Source organism: Oncorhynchus masou, chromosome 29 (assembly GCF_036934945.1).
Source record: "Oncorhynchus masou masou isolate Uvic2021 chromosome 29, UVic_Omas_1.1, whole genome shotgun sequence".
In the NCBI taxonomy this organism is placed as follows: domain Eukaryota; kingdom Metazoa; phylum Chordata; class Actinopteri; order Salmoniformes; family Salmonidae; genus Oncorhynchus; species Oncorhynchus masou.
This window is the reverse complement of record NC_088240.1, coordinates 79,696,842-79,711,748: the sequence shown is the minus strand read 5'-3', so window position 1 is coordinate 79,711,748 and position 14,907 is coordinate 79,696,842. Positions and strand designations below refer to the sequence as shown.

Genomic DNA, 14,907 nt, shown 5'->3' with positions numbered 1-14,907 from the left:
GGGCTCTGTTCACAAACACATACCCCACAAAGCCCCAGGACAGCAACACAATTAGACCAAACCAAACCAAAAAGATAATTACTTGATACATTGGAAAGAATCAACAAAAAAAACAGAGCAAACTAGAATGCTATTTGGCCCTAAACAGAGAGTACCCAGTGGCAGAATAACTGACCAATGTGACTGACCCAAACTTAAGGAAAGCTTTGACTATGTACAGACTCAGTGAGCATAGCTTTGCTATTGAGAAAGGCCAACGTAGGAAGACATGGCTCTCAAGAGAAGACAGGCTATGTGCTCACTGCCCACAAAATTAGGTGGAAACTGAGCTGCACGTCCAAACCTCATGCCAAATGTATGACCATAGAGAGACATATTTGACTCATATTACAGAGACCCACAAAGAATTTGAAAACAACTCCAATTTTGATAAACTTCCATATCTATTGGGTGAAATACCACAGTCTGCCATCACAGCAGAAATATGTGTGACCTGTTGCCACAAGAAAATGGCTACCAATGAAAAACAAACACTATTGTAAATACAACTCATATTTAAGTTGATTTATTTTCCCTTTTGTACTTTAACTATTTGCCCATCGCTACAACACGGTATATAGCCATTAGAACTTTTGTGAGTGTAATTTTTTATTGTTTATTTCACTTTTGTTTTTTATATATTTCACTTGCTTTGGCAATGTAAACATATGTTTCCCATACCAATAAAGCTCTTTGAAATGAAATTGAATTGAGGAGGGGCTGAGACAAAAGGGGGGACTGAGAGAGAGGGGGGGACTGAGAAAGAGAGAGAAAGAAAGAGAGAGAGGGGGGAACTGAGAGAGAGAGAAAAAGAAAGAGAGAGAAAGACAGAGAACCAGAGAGAGAGAGAGACAGGGGCCTGAGAGAGAAAGAGAGAGTGAGAGAGAGAGAGAAGGGAGACTGAGAGAGAGAAATAGAGAGAGATGTTGGGAGAGGGAGAGCGAGAGAATGAAAGAGAGATGAGGAGAAGAATTGGGTATAAGCGAGGGGGGGTATGTCATGGAAAAGCATATAATTGTGGTTTGAGAACATATGAAATGAAAGAGAGGGAGAAGAGAGAGAGAGCGAGGGATGGGGTGAAGAAGCTGTTGACATAGTGGCAGTTTTCATGAGTATTTTACCAGAGCTGGAACGCCACAGGCCAATAAAGCCATTTAATCCCAATTGTAGTGAATGAGGTGATGCAGAACAGTCACATAACAATATTGATGTCTTCAAAGCATACTATTTATTTGGCTTTAAAACCAAAGAGAGAGGAAGGGAAAGGAGGAGTGTGGGGAGAGAGGAGAGCTAAGATAAAAGGAACAACATTCATACACACTAGGAGACAAAATAAAAATGAAAAGAGTGAAGGAGGGAGGGATGAGAGAGAAAACATGACCCTGTCATTACCAAAGGCACAAGCACAGCTACAGTACAGACACAGAGACAGAGAGAGACCGAGGGAGGGATGGTGAGAGAGGGATGAGAGAAAAGAAAGAAGGAGAGGAGGGCGAGAGCTGCTATGGCTTTTGGTAGGCCTGTCATTACAAAGGGCCGGAGCTGCATTCCGATCCTGTTTTAGACCCTACCACAGGGGTTCAAATACACACACGCGCAAAAACAGGGTGCGCTGGCCCTGGCATTAGTGAACTGTGTTTGCACCTAGAGTAGCTGCAAACTGCTGGCAGACACACACACACACAGGAGTGGCTGCTTGCTGGCACAGCCACCCAGTAATTCCTCTGTAACCATAATGAGGGGGGATTCTGAACACACACAGACATGGCATCGAATGTTAATTCCTTCTAAACATGGCCAACCCCAGCTGACTCATTGAAATGTCCATACCAAACAAACACACCACCTCCTCCTCTCACCCCCACCACATCCCTCCAGGACTGACTCAGTTCCTACAGCCATATGTAACCCAGGATCAAACACATGTTGTCTGCAAGACTCAAGACCATGTTAGCCCACTGTCTCAATCAATTCCTCAATCAATCAGTCAACCTGTCAGCCAATGGGATAGAGAACGTACCAGGAATCCATCAGGTGAGTCTGGACTGAGGGTCATTCCTAGATGAGAGTTCTTCAGGTTTCTAGATACATTCTGTAACGTGCTCTCACCTGAGACAGAGAGGGAGGAGAGAGATGGTTAATTACATTACCTAGAGGCTGAGCTATGGTCAGTTTAGTGTTTCTCCTCCTAATGGTTAAGATTAGGATCAGCGGAGGGTAAGCTGATCCTAGATCTGTGGTGGTCTCTCACCTAGGTTGGTTTTGGTGCAGTTGGAGCTCCTCTCCTCTCCCACGATGCATTTGTACACGTCTCCTGTCCTGGTATTGGAAGGTCCATCCCAAGGAGCACCAACCAGCATCCTGCATCACAATCACACACACAGCCAATCAGGTAAGAGGATTTTATCAATGCATCCTACTACAGATACACTAATTGATAGCCTGGAGGACGGCAGGTAGCCTGGAGGACGGCAGGTAGCCTGGCGGGTGGCAGGTAGCCTGGAGGGTGGCAGGTAGCCTGAAGGGCGGCAGGTAGCCTGGAGGACGGCAGGTAGCCTGGAGTACGGCAGGTAGCCTGGAGGGCGGCAGGTAGCCTGGAGGACGGCAGGTAGCCTGGAGGGCAGCAGGTAGCCTGGAGGACGGCAGGTAGCCTGGAGGGCGGCAGGTAGCCTGGAGGACGGCAGGTAGCCTGGAGGGCAGCAGGTAGCCTGGAGGACGGCAGGTAGCCTGGAGGGCAGCAGGTAGCCTGGAGGGCGGCAGGTAGCCTGCCATTGAGCAAGGCAGTGAACCCTACTCGCTCCAGGGTCGCCATTAATAACCTGTACACTCATACAGGTTACCCACTTGTACAAGCAGTGAAACAGGACAAATATAAGCACCCCCTTTTTGACCTTTGACAAACACACACACATACAGACGTTGGTACTCACGATTTGTCCCCCGCATTGTCATGCTGTAGCACAGAGAAACCAAATAGGGCCTCCTCTGGACCAGTGTAGATACGAGGCCGCTTAACATCGATGTTGAAACACTCACACAACCCTGAGGGAACATTACAACAGAGAGAAGGTTATAGAAAGGGGTTGTGAGGAGAGAGGGGCTGGGGTTGTGAGGAGAGAGGAGAGAGGGGCTGGGGTTGTGAGGAGAGAGGGGCTGGGTTTGTGAGGAGAGAGGGGCTGGGGTTGTGAGGAGAGAGGGGCTGGGGTTGTGAGGAGAGAGGGGGGTTGTGAGGAGAGAGGGGGTTGTGAGGAGAGAGGGGGTTGTGAGGAGAGAGGGACTGGAGTTGTGAGGAGAGAGAAGAGAGGGGCTGGGGTTGAGAGGAGAGAGGGACTGGAGTTGTGAGGAGAGAGGATAGAGGGGCTGGGGTTGTGGGGAGAGAGGGGCTGGGGTTGAGAGGAGAGGGGGTTGAGAGGAGAGAGGGACTGGAGTTGTGAGGAGAGAGGATAGAGGGGCTGGGATTGAAAGGAGAGAGGGGCTGGGGTTGAGAGGAGAGAGGTGCTCACCTTTATTTAACCAGGTAGGCAAGTTGAGAACAAGTTCTCATTTACAATTGCGACCTGACCAAGATAAAGCAAAGCAGTTCGACACATAAAACGATACAGAGTTACACATGGAGTAAAACAAACATAGAGTCAATAATACAGTATAAACAAGTCTATATACAATGTGAGCAAATGAGGTGAGATAAGGGAGGTAAAGGCAAAAAAAGGCCATGGTGGCAAAGTAAATACAATATAGCAAGTAAAACAATGGAATGGTAGATTTGCAAAGGAAGAATGTGCAAAGTAGAAATAAAAATAATGGGGTGCAAAGGAGCAAAATAAATAAATAAATTAAATACAGTAGGGAAAGAGGTAGTTGTTTGGGCTAAATTATAGGTGGGCTATGTACAGGTGCAGTAATCTGTGAGCTGCTCTGACAGTTGGTGCTTAAAGCTAGTGAGGGAGATAAGTGTTTCCAGTTTCAGAGATTTTTGTAGTTCGTTCCAGTCATTGGCAGCAGAGAACTGGAAGGAGAGGCGGCCAAAGAAAGAATTGGTTTTGTGGGTGACTAGAGAGATATACCTGCTGGAGCGTGTGCTACAGGTGGGAGATGCTATGGTGACCAGCGAGCTGAGATAAGGGGGGACTTTACCAAGCAGGGTCTTGTAGATGACATGGAGCCAGTGGGTTTGGCGACGAGTATGAAGCGAGGGCCAGCCAACGAGAGTATACAGGTCGCAATGATGGGTGGTATATGGGGCTTTGGTGACAAAACGGATTGCACTGTGATAGACTGCATCCAATTTGTTGAGTAGGGTATTGGAGGCTATTTTGTAAATGACATCACCAAAGTCGAGGATTGGTTGGATGGTCAGTTTTACAAGGGTATGTTTGGCAGCATGAGTGAAGGATGCTTTGTTGCGAAATAGGAAGCCAATTCTAGATTTAAGATTTTGGATTGGAGATGTTTGATATGGGTCTGGAAGGAGAGTTTACAGTCTAACCAGACACCTAAGTATTTGTAGTTGTCCACGTATTCTAAGTCAGAGCCGTCCAGAGTAGTGATGTTGGACAGGCGGGCAGGTGGAAGTAGCGATCGGTTGAAGAGCATGCATTTAGTTTTACTTGTATTTAAGAGCAATTGGAGGCCACAGAAGGAGAGTTGTATGGCATTGAAGCTTGCCTGGAGGGTTGTTAACACAGTGTCCAAAGAAGGGCCAGAAGTATACAGAATGGTGTCGTCTGCGTAGAGGTGGATCAGAGACTCACCAGCAGCAAGAGCAACCTCATTGATGTATACAGAAAAGAGAGTCGGTCCAAGAATTGAACCCTGTGGCACCCCCATAGAGACTGCCAGAGGTCCGGACAGCAGACCCTCCGATTTGACACACTGAACTCTATCAGAGAAGTAGTTGGTGAACCAGGCGAGGCAATCATTTGAGAAACCAAGGCTGTCGAGTCTGCCGATGAGGATGTGGTGATTGACAGAGTCGAAAGCCTTGGCTAGATCAATGAATACGGCTGCACAGTAATGTTTCTTATCAATGGCGGTTAAGATATCGTTTAGGACCTTGAGCGTGGCTGAGGTGCACCCATGACCAGCTCTGAAACCAGATTGCATAGCAGAGAGGTACGGTGAGATTCGAAATGGTTGGTAATCTGTTTGTTGACTTGGCTTTCGAAGACCTTAGAAAGGCATGGTAGGATAGATATAGGTCTGTAGCAGTTTGGGTCAAGAGTGTCCCCCCTTTTGAAGAGGGGGATAACCGCAGCTGCTTTCCAATCTTTGGGAATCTCAGACGACACGAAAGAGAGGTTGAACAGGCTAGTAATAGGGGTGGCAACAATTTTGGCAGATCATTTTAGAAAGAAAGGGTCCAGATTGTCTAGCCCGGCTGATTTGTAGGGGTCCATACTTTGCAGCTCTTTCAGAACATCAGCTGACTGGATTTGGGAGAAGGAGAAATGGGGAAGGCTTGGGCGAGTTGCTGTGGGGAGTGCAGTGCTGTTGACTGGGGTAGGAGTAGCCAGGTGGAAAGCATGGCCAGCCGTAGAAAAAATGCTTATTGAAATTCTCAATTATGGTGGATTTATCAGTGGTGACAGTGTTTCCTATCTTCAGTGCAGTGGGCAGCTGGGAGGAGGTGTTCTTATTCTCCATGGACTTTACAGTGTCCCAGAACTTTTTTGAGTTAGTGTTGCAGGAAGCAAATTTCTGCTTGAAAAAGCTAGCCTTGGCTTTTCTAACTGCCTGTGTATAATGGTTTCTAGCTTCCCTGAACAGCTGCATATCACGGGGGCTGTTCGATGCTAATGCAGAACGCCATAGGATGTTTTTGTGTTGGTTAAGGGCAGTCAGGTCTGGGGAGAACCAAGGGCTATATCTGTTCCTGGTTCTAAATTTCTTGAATGGGGCATGTTTATTTAAGATGGTTAGGAATGCATTTAAAAAAAAAAATCCAGGCATCCTCTACAGACGGGATGAGATCAATTTCCTTCCAGGATACCCGGGTTGATTAGAAAGGCCTGCTCGCTGAAGTGTTTCAGGGAGCGTTTGACAGTGATGAGTGGAGGTTGTTTGACCTCTGACCCATTACGGATGCAGGCAATGAGGCAGTGATCGCTGAGATCTTGGTTGAAGACAGCAGAGGAGTATTTAGAGGGCAAGTTGGTTAGGATGATATCTATGAGGGTGCCCGTGTTTAAGGCTTTGGGGAGGTACCTGGTAGGTTCATTGATAATTTGTGTGAGATTGAGGGCATCAAGTTTAGATTGTAGGATGGCTGGGGTGTTAAGCATGTTCCAGTTTAGGTCGCCTAGCAGCACGAGCTCTGAAGATAGATGGGGGGCAATCAGTTCACATATGGTGTCCAGAGCACAGCTGGGGGCAGAGGGTGGTCTATAGCAGGCAGCAACGGTGAGAGACTTTTTTTTAGAGAGGTGGATTTTTAAAAGTACAAGTTCAAATTGTTTGGGTACAGACCTGGATAGTAGGATAGAACTCTGCAGGCTATCTTTGCAGTAGATTGCAACACCGCCCCCTTTGGCAGTTCTATCTTGTCTTAAAATGTTGTAGTTTGGGATTAAAATGTCAGAATTTTTGGTGGTCTTCCTAAGCCAGGATTCAGACACAGCTAGAACATCCGGGTTGGCAGAGTGTGCTAAAGCAGTGAATAGAACAAACTTAGGGAGGAGGCTTCTAATGTTAACATGCATGAAACCAAGGCTATTACGGTTACAGAAGTCGTCAAAAGATAGGGCCTGGGGAATAGGAGTGGAGCTAGGCACTGCAGGGCCTGGATTCACCCCTACATCGCCAGAGGAACAGAGGAGGAGTAGAATAAGGGTACGGCTAAAAGCAATAAGAATTGGTCGTCTAGAATGTCTGGAACAGAGAGTAAAAGGAGGTTTCTGGGGGCGATAAAATAGCATCAAGGTATAATGGACAGACAAAGGTATGGTAGGATGTGAATGCAGTGAAGGTAAACCTAGGTATTGAGTGATGAAGAGAGAGATATTGTCTCTAGAAACATCATTGAAACCAGGAGATGTCATTGCATGTGTGGGTGGTGGAACTAATAGGTTGGATAAGGTATAGTGAGCAGGACTAGAGGCTCTACAGTGAAATAAGCCAATAAACACTAACCAGAACAGCAATGGACAAGGCATATTGACATTAAGGAGAGACATGCTTAGTCGAGTGATCAAAAGGGTCCAGTGAGTAGAGAGGTTGGTTGGGGGTCACGGCAATTTAGACAGCTAGCCAGGCCATCGGTAGCAAGCAAGCATAGGATGGAGGTCTGTTATTAGCCACCTCTTGCGTTCCGTCAGTAGATTAATGGGGTTCCGTGTGGTAGAGAGGATTAATCCAAATCACACAACAACAACAAAAAACAATAGATATAGTTATAGAGGCCCAAGAAGAAAAAAATAAAATAAATAATAATAATAATAATAAAAATAAATAAATAAATTGTCCGATTGTCTATTCAGATAGCAGCCGATAAGACAGCTAACGGTTAGTGGGCCGCAGATGGGCGTTCAGGTAACGTCGCGACGGAGGAGCCAGCCGGTTAACTCCTTCGGTAGATAACGGTCGGCAGTCCATTTGTGAAGGCCTGGTGGGGCTCCGCGTAGGCAGTAAAACGGGTCTGGATAGGTGATTGTAGCCCAGGAGTGATTGATGGAACTCTTCAGATGGCTAGCTCCGGAATAATTGATGTTTGCTCCGGAATCGACGAAAGCCGATAGTCACACGGATAGCAGCTAGCTAGCTGTGAGATCCAGGTATGAATGTCCAGAGTTAGCGGTTGAAATCCAGGGACATGGAGAGAAAAATTGGTCCGGTATGTTCCGTTCCGAGCCGCGCTGCGCCGTACAAAACTGCCGATAGATTTTTGAGCTAAAGGATAGCTGATGACCACAAACCGTGGTTAGCTGAATACTAACGATTAGCCAGTAAAGAAGCTAACTAGCTTCTGATTAGCTTCTGATTAGCTTCTGGATTAGCTTCTGGCTAGCTTCTGGCTAGCTCCTGGCTAGCTTTTGGCTAGTTTCTGTCTAGCTTCTTGGAGGATTACAGATTTGAGGTAAATAATACTTTTTTTATAAATATAAATTGGTGAGGCGGGTTGCAGGAGAGTGTTTTGAAGATGAGTTTATGGAAAATTAAAAAATATGTATAAAAAGGTATGTGAAAAAAGTTGTAAATATATATATATATATATATATATATACGGGACACGACAAGACGAGGACAAAAGACGTCTGAACTGCTATGCCATCTTGGAATAAAGTTGTGAGGAGAGAGGGGCTGGGGTTGTGAGGAGAGAGGGGCTGGGGTTGAGAGGAGAAAGGGGCTGAGGTTGAGAGGAAATAGTGGCTGGGGTTGTGAGGAGAGAGGGGCTGGGGTTGAGAGGAAAGAGGGGCTGGGGTTGAGAGGAAAGAGGGGCTGCGGTTGTGAGGAGAGAGGGGCTGGGGTTGTGAGGAGAGATGGGCTGGGGTTGAGAGGAGAGAGGGGCTGGAGTTGTGAGGAGAGAGGGGCTGGGGTTGTGAGGAGAGAGGGGCTGGGGTTGTGAGGAGAGAGGGGCTGGGGTTGTGAGGAGAGAGGGGTTGGGGTTGTGAGGAGAGAGGAGAGAGGGGCTGGGGTTGTGAGGAGAGAGGGGTTGGGGTTGTGAGGAGAGAGGAGAGAGGGGCTGGGGTTGTGAGGAGAGAGGGTCTGGGGTTGTGAGGAGAGAGGGGCTGGGGTTGTGAGGAGAGAGGGGTTGGGGTTGTTAGGAGAGAGGAGAGAGGGGCTAGGGTTGAGAGGAGAGAGGGGCGTTGTAAGGAGGGAGGAGTTGTGGGGAGAGAGGAGTTGGGGTTGTGGGGTGAGAGGGGCTGGGGTTGAGAGGGGGTTGTAGGGAGAGAGGGGGTTAGAGAGAGGGGGTGTGGGGTGAGGGAAATGATGAGAGTGAAAGCGAGAGGGAGCGAGAGAGTTTACATTTGCTTTGGCAATGTAAACATATGTTTCCCATTCCAATGAAACCCGGAAATTTAATTGAATTGAGATGGGGGAGGGAAGAAGGATAAACAGAGTGACCAAAGATGACCTTTGCGGAAAAAGGGAGTTCAGTCTAGGGGAGAAAGGAGCGAGAGAGGGAGAGAGAGGGGGGTTGTGGGTTATGAAAACTATGTAGTATAGTAGCTCCCTGTTATACCAGACAAACCTGCCCTTTATACAGACACAGTGAAAGAGAAAGAGAGAGAGAGAGAAAGAGAGAGAGAGAGAGAGAGAGACAGAGAAAGAGAGAGAGAGAGAGAGAGGTAGAGGGAAAGCAAGAGAGGTACAGAAGATCGAGAGAAAGAGGTAGAGCGACGGTGCAAGCAAAGGAATGGAAGAAGGATAGTTCATTGACTCGCCCAGGGGAGGTGTGTGACTGAGAAAACAGACATGGAAACACACAGGCCAACTGTCAAAATAAAAGCCACACTACACTCTTTATGATGATGTAATTTAAAGAGAGCAGACCTGTGGAGTGCCACACAGAAATAGACCGAACAGTTACCCAGGGTAGAACCCCAAACATAGGGTACATACAGGCCTGACCCAGGCTAGAACCCCAAGCATAGGGTACATACAGGCCTGACCCAGGCTAGAACCCTACGCATAGGGTACATACAGGCCTAACCCAGGCTAGAACACCAAGCATAGGGTACATACAGGCCTGACCCAGGCTAGAACCCTACGCATAGGGTACATACAGGCCTGACCCAGGCTAGAACCCCAAGCATAGGGTACATACAGGCCTGACCCAGGCTAGAACCCAAAGCATAGGGTACATACAGGCCTGACCCGGGCTAGAACACCAAGCATAGGGTACATACAGGCCTGACCCAGGCTAGTACCCTACGCATAGGGTACATACAGGCCTAACCCAGGCTAGAACACCAAGCATAGGGTACATACAGGCCTGACCCAGGCTAGAACCCAAAGCATAGGGTACATACAGGCCTGACCCAGGCTAGAACCCCAAGCATAGGGTACATACAGGCCTGACCCAGGCTAGAACCCAAAGCATAGGGTACATACAGGCCTGACCCGGGCTAGAACCCAAAGCATAGGGTACATACAGGCCTGACCCAGGCTAGAACCCCAAAGCATAGGGTACATGCAGGCTTGACCCGGGCTAGAACACCAAGCATATGGTACATACAGGCCTGACCCAGGCTAGAACCCCAAACATAGGGTACATACAGGCCTGACCCAGGCTAGAACCCCAAAGCATAGGGTACATACAGGCCTGACCCGGGCTAGAACACCAAGCATAGGGTACATACAGGCCTGACCCAGGCTAGAACCCCAAACATAGGGTACATACAGGCCTGACCCGGGCTAGAACCCCAAACATAGGGTACATACAGGCCTGACCCAGGCTAGAACCCCAAACATAGGGTACATACAGGCCTGACCCGGGCTAGAACCCCAAACATATGGTACATACAGGCCTGACCCAGGCTAGAACCCCAAACATAGGGTACATACAGGCCTGACCCAGGCTAGAACCCCAAACATATGGTACATACAAGCCTGACCCGGGCTAGAACCCCAAACATAGGGTACATACAGGCCTGACCCAGGCTAGAACCCCAAACATAGGGTACATACAGGCCTGACCCGGGCTAGAACTCCAAACATAGGGTACATACAGGCCTGACCCAGGCTAGAACCCCAAACATAGGGTACATACAGGCCTGACCCAGGCTAGAACCCCAAACATAGGGTACATACAGGCCTAACCAACACACTATAAAAAATGCTTATAGCTGCAATATGCTACAGTGCATCTTTAAGTAACTGGTTCTACAGCCTTTTTAAGTTTACTCAAATTTCCGATCTAGGTGTTTGCTGATCTTAACACTTTTTGTTGGCCAAAACATAGCTCCAACTTCTGAAAATGTAGACAAAAATATAGTCAACTCACATGTTCATTCATCTAGATATTATTATTTGGACATCTTAACTAAAAAAGGCTTTGAAACTAGTTACACCTTCATAAACAATGCTTTTGACATACAATACTTTCAACTGACACACATGATTACATTGTGCATATTCATTTCTACAGAAATTATTATTCAACACATCCTCACCTGGACTTTGAACTCTCAACCTCTTGGGACTGAGGACACAACGCTTCCTGCTATGTCACCGTGTCTATGTAAATTACTGAGTTCATCTGTATTGCTACACTTTGCACTTCAAAGTAAATCTCAGCTCTGTTAAAAGTACCCAAGTAAAATTATTTTATTTATCATAGCGACTAAGGAGAAACATAAAAATGAGTACTATGCCGACCAACATTAGACTGTTACTGAAATAAGTAACTCAAATCAATGATGAGAGAGTAGTCAGACATGGTGGAGTAGCAGGAAAATGGAATGCTGTGAACCAGAAGGTTGTGAGTTCAACCCCCAGTTGAGGACATGTTGAATATGAATTACTGTACAAATGAACATATTCCATATTCAGCAGACTCAGTAGCCTCGGTTTTTCGGATGACTGCCTTGCCTGGTTCACCAACTACTTTGCAGACAGAGTTCAGTGTGTCAAATCGGAGGGCATGCTGTCCGGTCCTCTGGCAGTCTCTATGGGGGTGCCACAGGGTTCAGTTCTCGGGCCGACTCTTTTCTCTGTATATATCAATGATGTTGCTCTTGCTGCGGGCGATTCCCTGATCCACCTCTACGCAGACGACACCATTCTATATACTTCCGGCCCGTCCTTGGACACTGTGCTATCTAACCTCCAAACGAGCTTCAATGCCATACAACACTCCTTCCGTGGCCTCCAACTGCTCTTAAACACTAGTAATACCAAATGCATGCTTTTCAACCGATCGCTGCCTGCACCCGCATGCCCGACGAGCATCACCACCCTGGATGGTTCCGACCTTGAATATGTGGACACCTATAAGTACCTAGGTGTCTGGCTAGACTGTAAACTCTCCTTCCAGACTCATATCAAACATCTCCAATTGAAATTCAAATCAAGAGTTGGCTTTCTATTCCGCAACAAAGCCTCCTTCACTCACACCGCCAAACTTACCCTAGTAAAACTGACTATCCTACCGATCCTCGACTTTGGCGATGTCATCTACAAAATTGCCTCCAACACTCTACTCAGCAAATTGGATGCAGTTTATCACAGTGCCATCCGTTTTGTCACTAAAGCACCTTATACCACCCACCACTGCGACTTATATGCTCTAGTCGGCTGGCCCTCGCTACATATTCGTCGCCAGACCCACTGGCTCCAGGTCATCTACAAGTCCATGCTAGGTAAAGCTCCACCTTATCTCAGTTCACTGATCACGATGGCAACACCCATCCGTAGCACGCGCTCCAGCAGGTGTATCTCACTGATCATCCCTAAAGCCAACACCTCATTTGGCCGCCTTTCGTTCCAGTACTCTGCTGCCTGTGACTGGAACGAATTGCAAAAATCCCTGAAGTTGGAGACTTTTATCTCCCTCACCAACTTCAAACATGTGCTATCTGAGCAGCTAACCGATCGCTGCAGCTGTACATAGTCTATTGGTAAATAGCCCACCCATTTTCACCTACCTCATCCCCATACTGTTTTTATTTATCTACTTTTCTGCTCTTTTGCAAACCAATATCTCTACCTGTACATGACCATCTGATCATTTATCACTCCAGTGCTAATCTGCAAAATTGTAATTATTCGCCTACCTCCTCATGCCTTTTGCACACAATGTATATAGACTCCCCTTTTTTTGTACTGTGTTATTGACTTGTTCATTGTTTACTCCATGTGTAACTCTGTGTTGTCTGTTCACACTGCTATGCTTTATCTTGGCCAGGTTGCAGTTGCAAATGAGAACTTGTTCTCAACTAGCCTACCTGGTTAAATAAAGGTGAAATAAAAATAAATGTAAAAAAAACAGGCACAAAGTAATCATGTAAGTTTAAAACATTGTATGTTAAATGTAACACAGACCAGTTACACAGACCTTCTTAATTAAGATGCCCAAATAATCATTTCTAGTTGAATGAACATGCAAAAAATTTCAGCAAACACATCATTTTAAGTTGACTGAATGTTTGCGCAAGTTTTTGCGTAAATTGGAGCTAAGTTTGGGCCAGCTAAAAGTGTTAATTTCAGGTAACACTTTGATTGAAAAGTGTATTAAACTTAAAAAGGCTGTGGAACCAGTTACTTCATAATAATTAGATGAAACAACTGGACTTTTTTACAGTGCAGAACTCACCAGCAGACTGGTGAACAACACACGCTACCAAAGACCACCAGCACACAAAGTCTTGCATACACACACACACACACACACACACGCACACTCACATGCACACACGCGCACACGCGCACACACACACACACACGGACGCACGCACACTCATCTCTCATATGTCTCAAATACTGTCCGTCGCATCACCAAGACCACCCCTCTCTCCTACTCCCCGCCACCTTAACCCCCTACTCTCCACTCTCCACTCAAATCATCCCATTTTCATCCTCTTCCTCCTGTACCCCCTCCCCGGGTCTTCACCCTCACCACCACACCACCCTCCTCTCCTGCTCCTCCACTCCCATTTTCAGCTGGTTTATATGGGTCTGTACCACAGCCTGTCTGACCATGGATCATCATGACAACTGACTGTAAACATTTATGCAGCCAAACCCCGTCTAGATTCAGATTCCTCATTCTATTCAACCACATGATCGGCTTGCGATGCTCTTGCTGCTATGTGTGTGTGTGCGTTTGTGTGTACTGCTACTGAATGATGTATGTATTCGGGATGACAGGTCAGTGGAGTTGACAGCACAGTGTTACGTGTGTTACAGGTGAATGGCAGCCTGACCACAGACGTGTGTTAAGTATGGAGACGACATGTGGCTCTGATTTATGGCATTTCAAATGGACCACTGTCTCTCTATCACAGCTTCTCTCTCTCTCACCCACTCACACACGTTTTCTACTTTAAACTATCCACCAATCTTTCTACCACTCACTCCCATCATTTTATTTTGTCCACTTCTTTATCTGCTCTCCTCTTCATCTCTTGTTGTCTTCACACGTCTGCAGTGGCCTCTTGGCTTATACTTTGGTCGTCTCTGGTAGGCCGTGCAATGATGACCACAGTAGGTGTCTGCCTCGCTGTTTCTCTAGTATTCATTGAATTACAAGGCTTCTGGCTCTACCCCCCCCCCCCCCCATTTCTCTTGCACTCTGACTCACCGACGACCATGTTCTGTTCCCATCTCTATCTGTCCCTAGTGCGGTATGGGGGTGGAAGAGAGTGGGAGTGAGAAAGGAGGACAGAGAAGGAAAGAGATATAATGGACAGCAAGAGGGAGGGAAAGAGAGAGGGACCAATGAGAGAAACAGAAAGAGACATTGGGAGAAGAGAAAGTGTGTAGGAGAAGGACTGGGAAGAGGAGAAGGACTAGGAAGAGGATAGGAGAGGAGAGAGAGACTGGGAGAAGAGAGATTGTGTAGGAGAAGGACTGGAAAGATGAGAAGGACTAGGAAGAGGATAGGAGAGGAGAGAGAGACTGGGAGAAGAGAGATTGTGTAGGAGAAGGACTGGAAAGATGAGAAGGACGGGGAAGAGGATAGGAGAGGAGAGAGAGAGATTGGGAGAAGATATATTGTGTAGGAGAAGGACTGGGGAGAGGAGAGAGAGAGAAGAGAAGGAATTCCCTAGCTATCCCCCCATACACACACCTGTGTTCTACATCTCAGTAAAGCATAACAGAGCAGCTAACAGTACTGGTATGCCTGGTTACCACACTGGGGAGGCCTGCTCAAACCATCAACATCACACACACAGTCAATACATGCATGTCTCAAACAGGTAATGAAGT

The 14,907-nt window shown here is 47.0% G+C and overlaps 1 protein-coding gene across 1 annotated transcript in view; it reads right to left on the bottom strand.

The window, feature by feature from the left end:
• Positions 1–14,907, bottom strand: part of LOC135520693 (integrin alpha-10-like) — a 62,945-nt gene that overhangs the window by 44,387 nt on the left and 3,651 nt on the right. The window contains exons 2-4 of the mRNA XM_064946432.1: positions 2,970–3,081; positions 2,291–2,400; positions 2,060–2,148 (exon numbers count right to left, since the gene is read on the bottom strand). Of these exons, the coding sequence (XP_064802504.1) occupies positions 2,060–2,148; positions 2,291–2,400; positions 2,970–3,081 (311 nt within the window). The remainder of the gene's footprint in view (positions 1–2,059; positions 2,149–2,290; positions 2,401–2,969; positions 3,082–14,907) is intronic.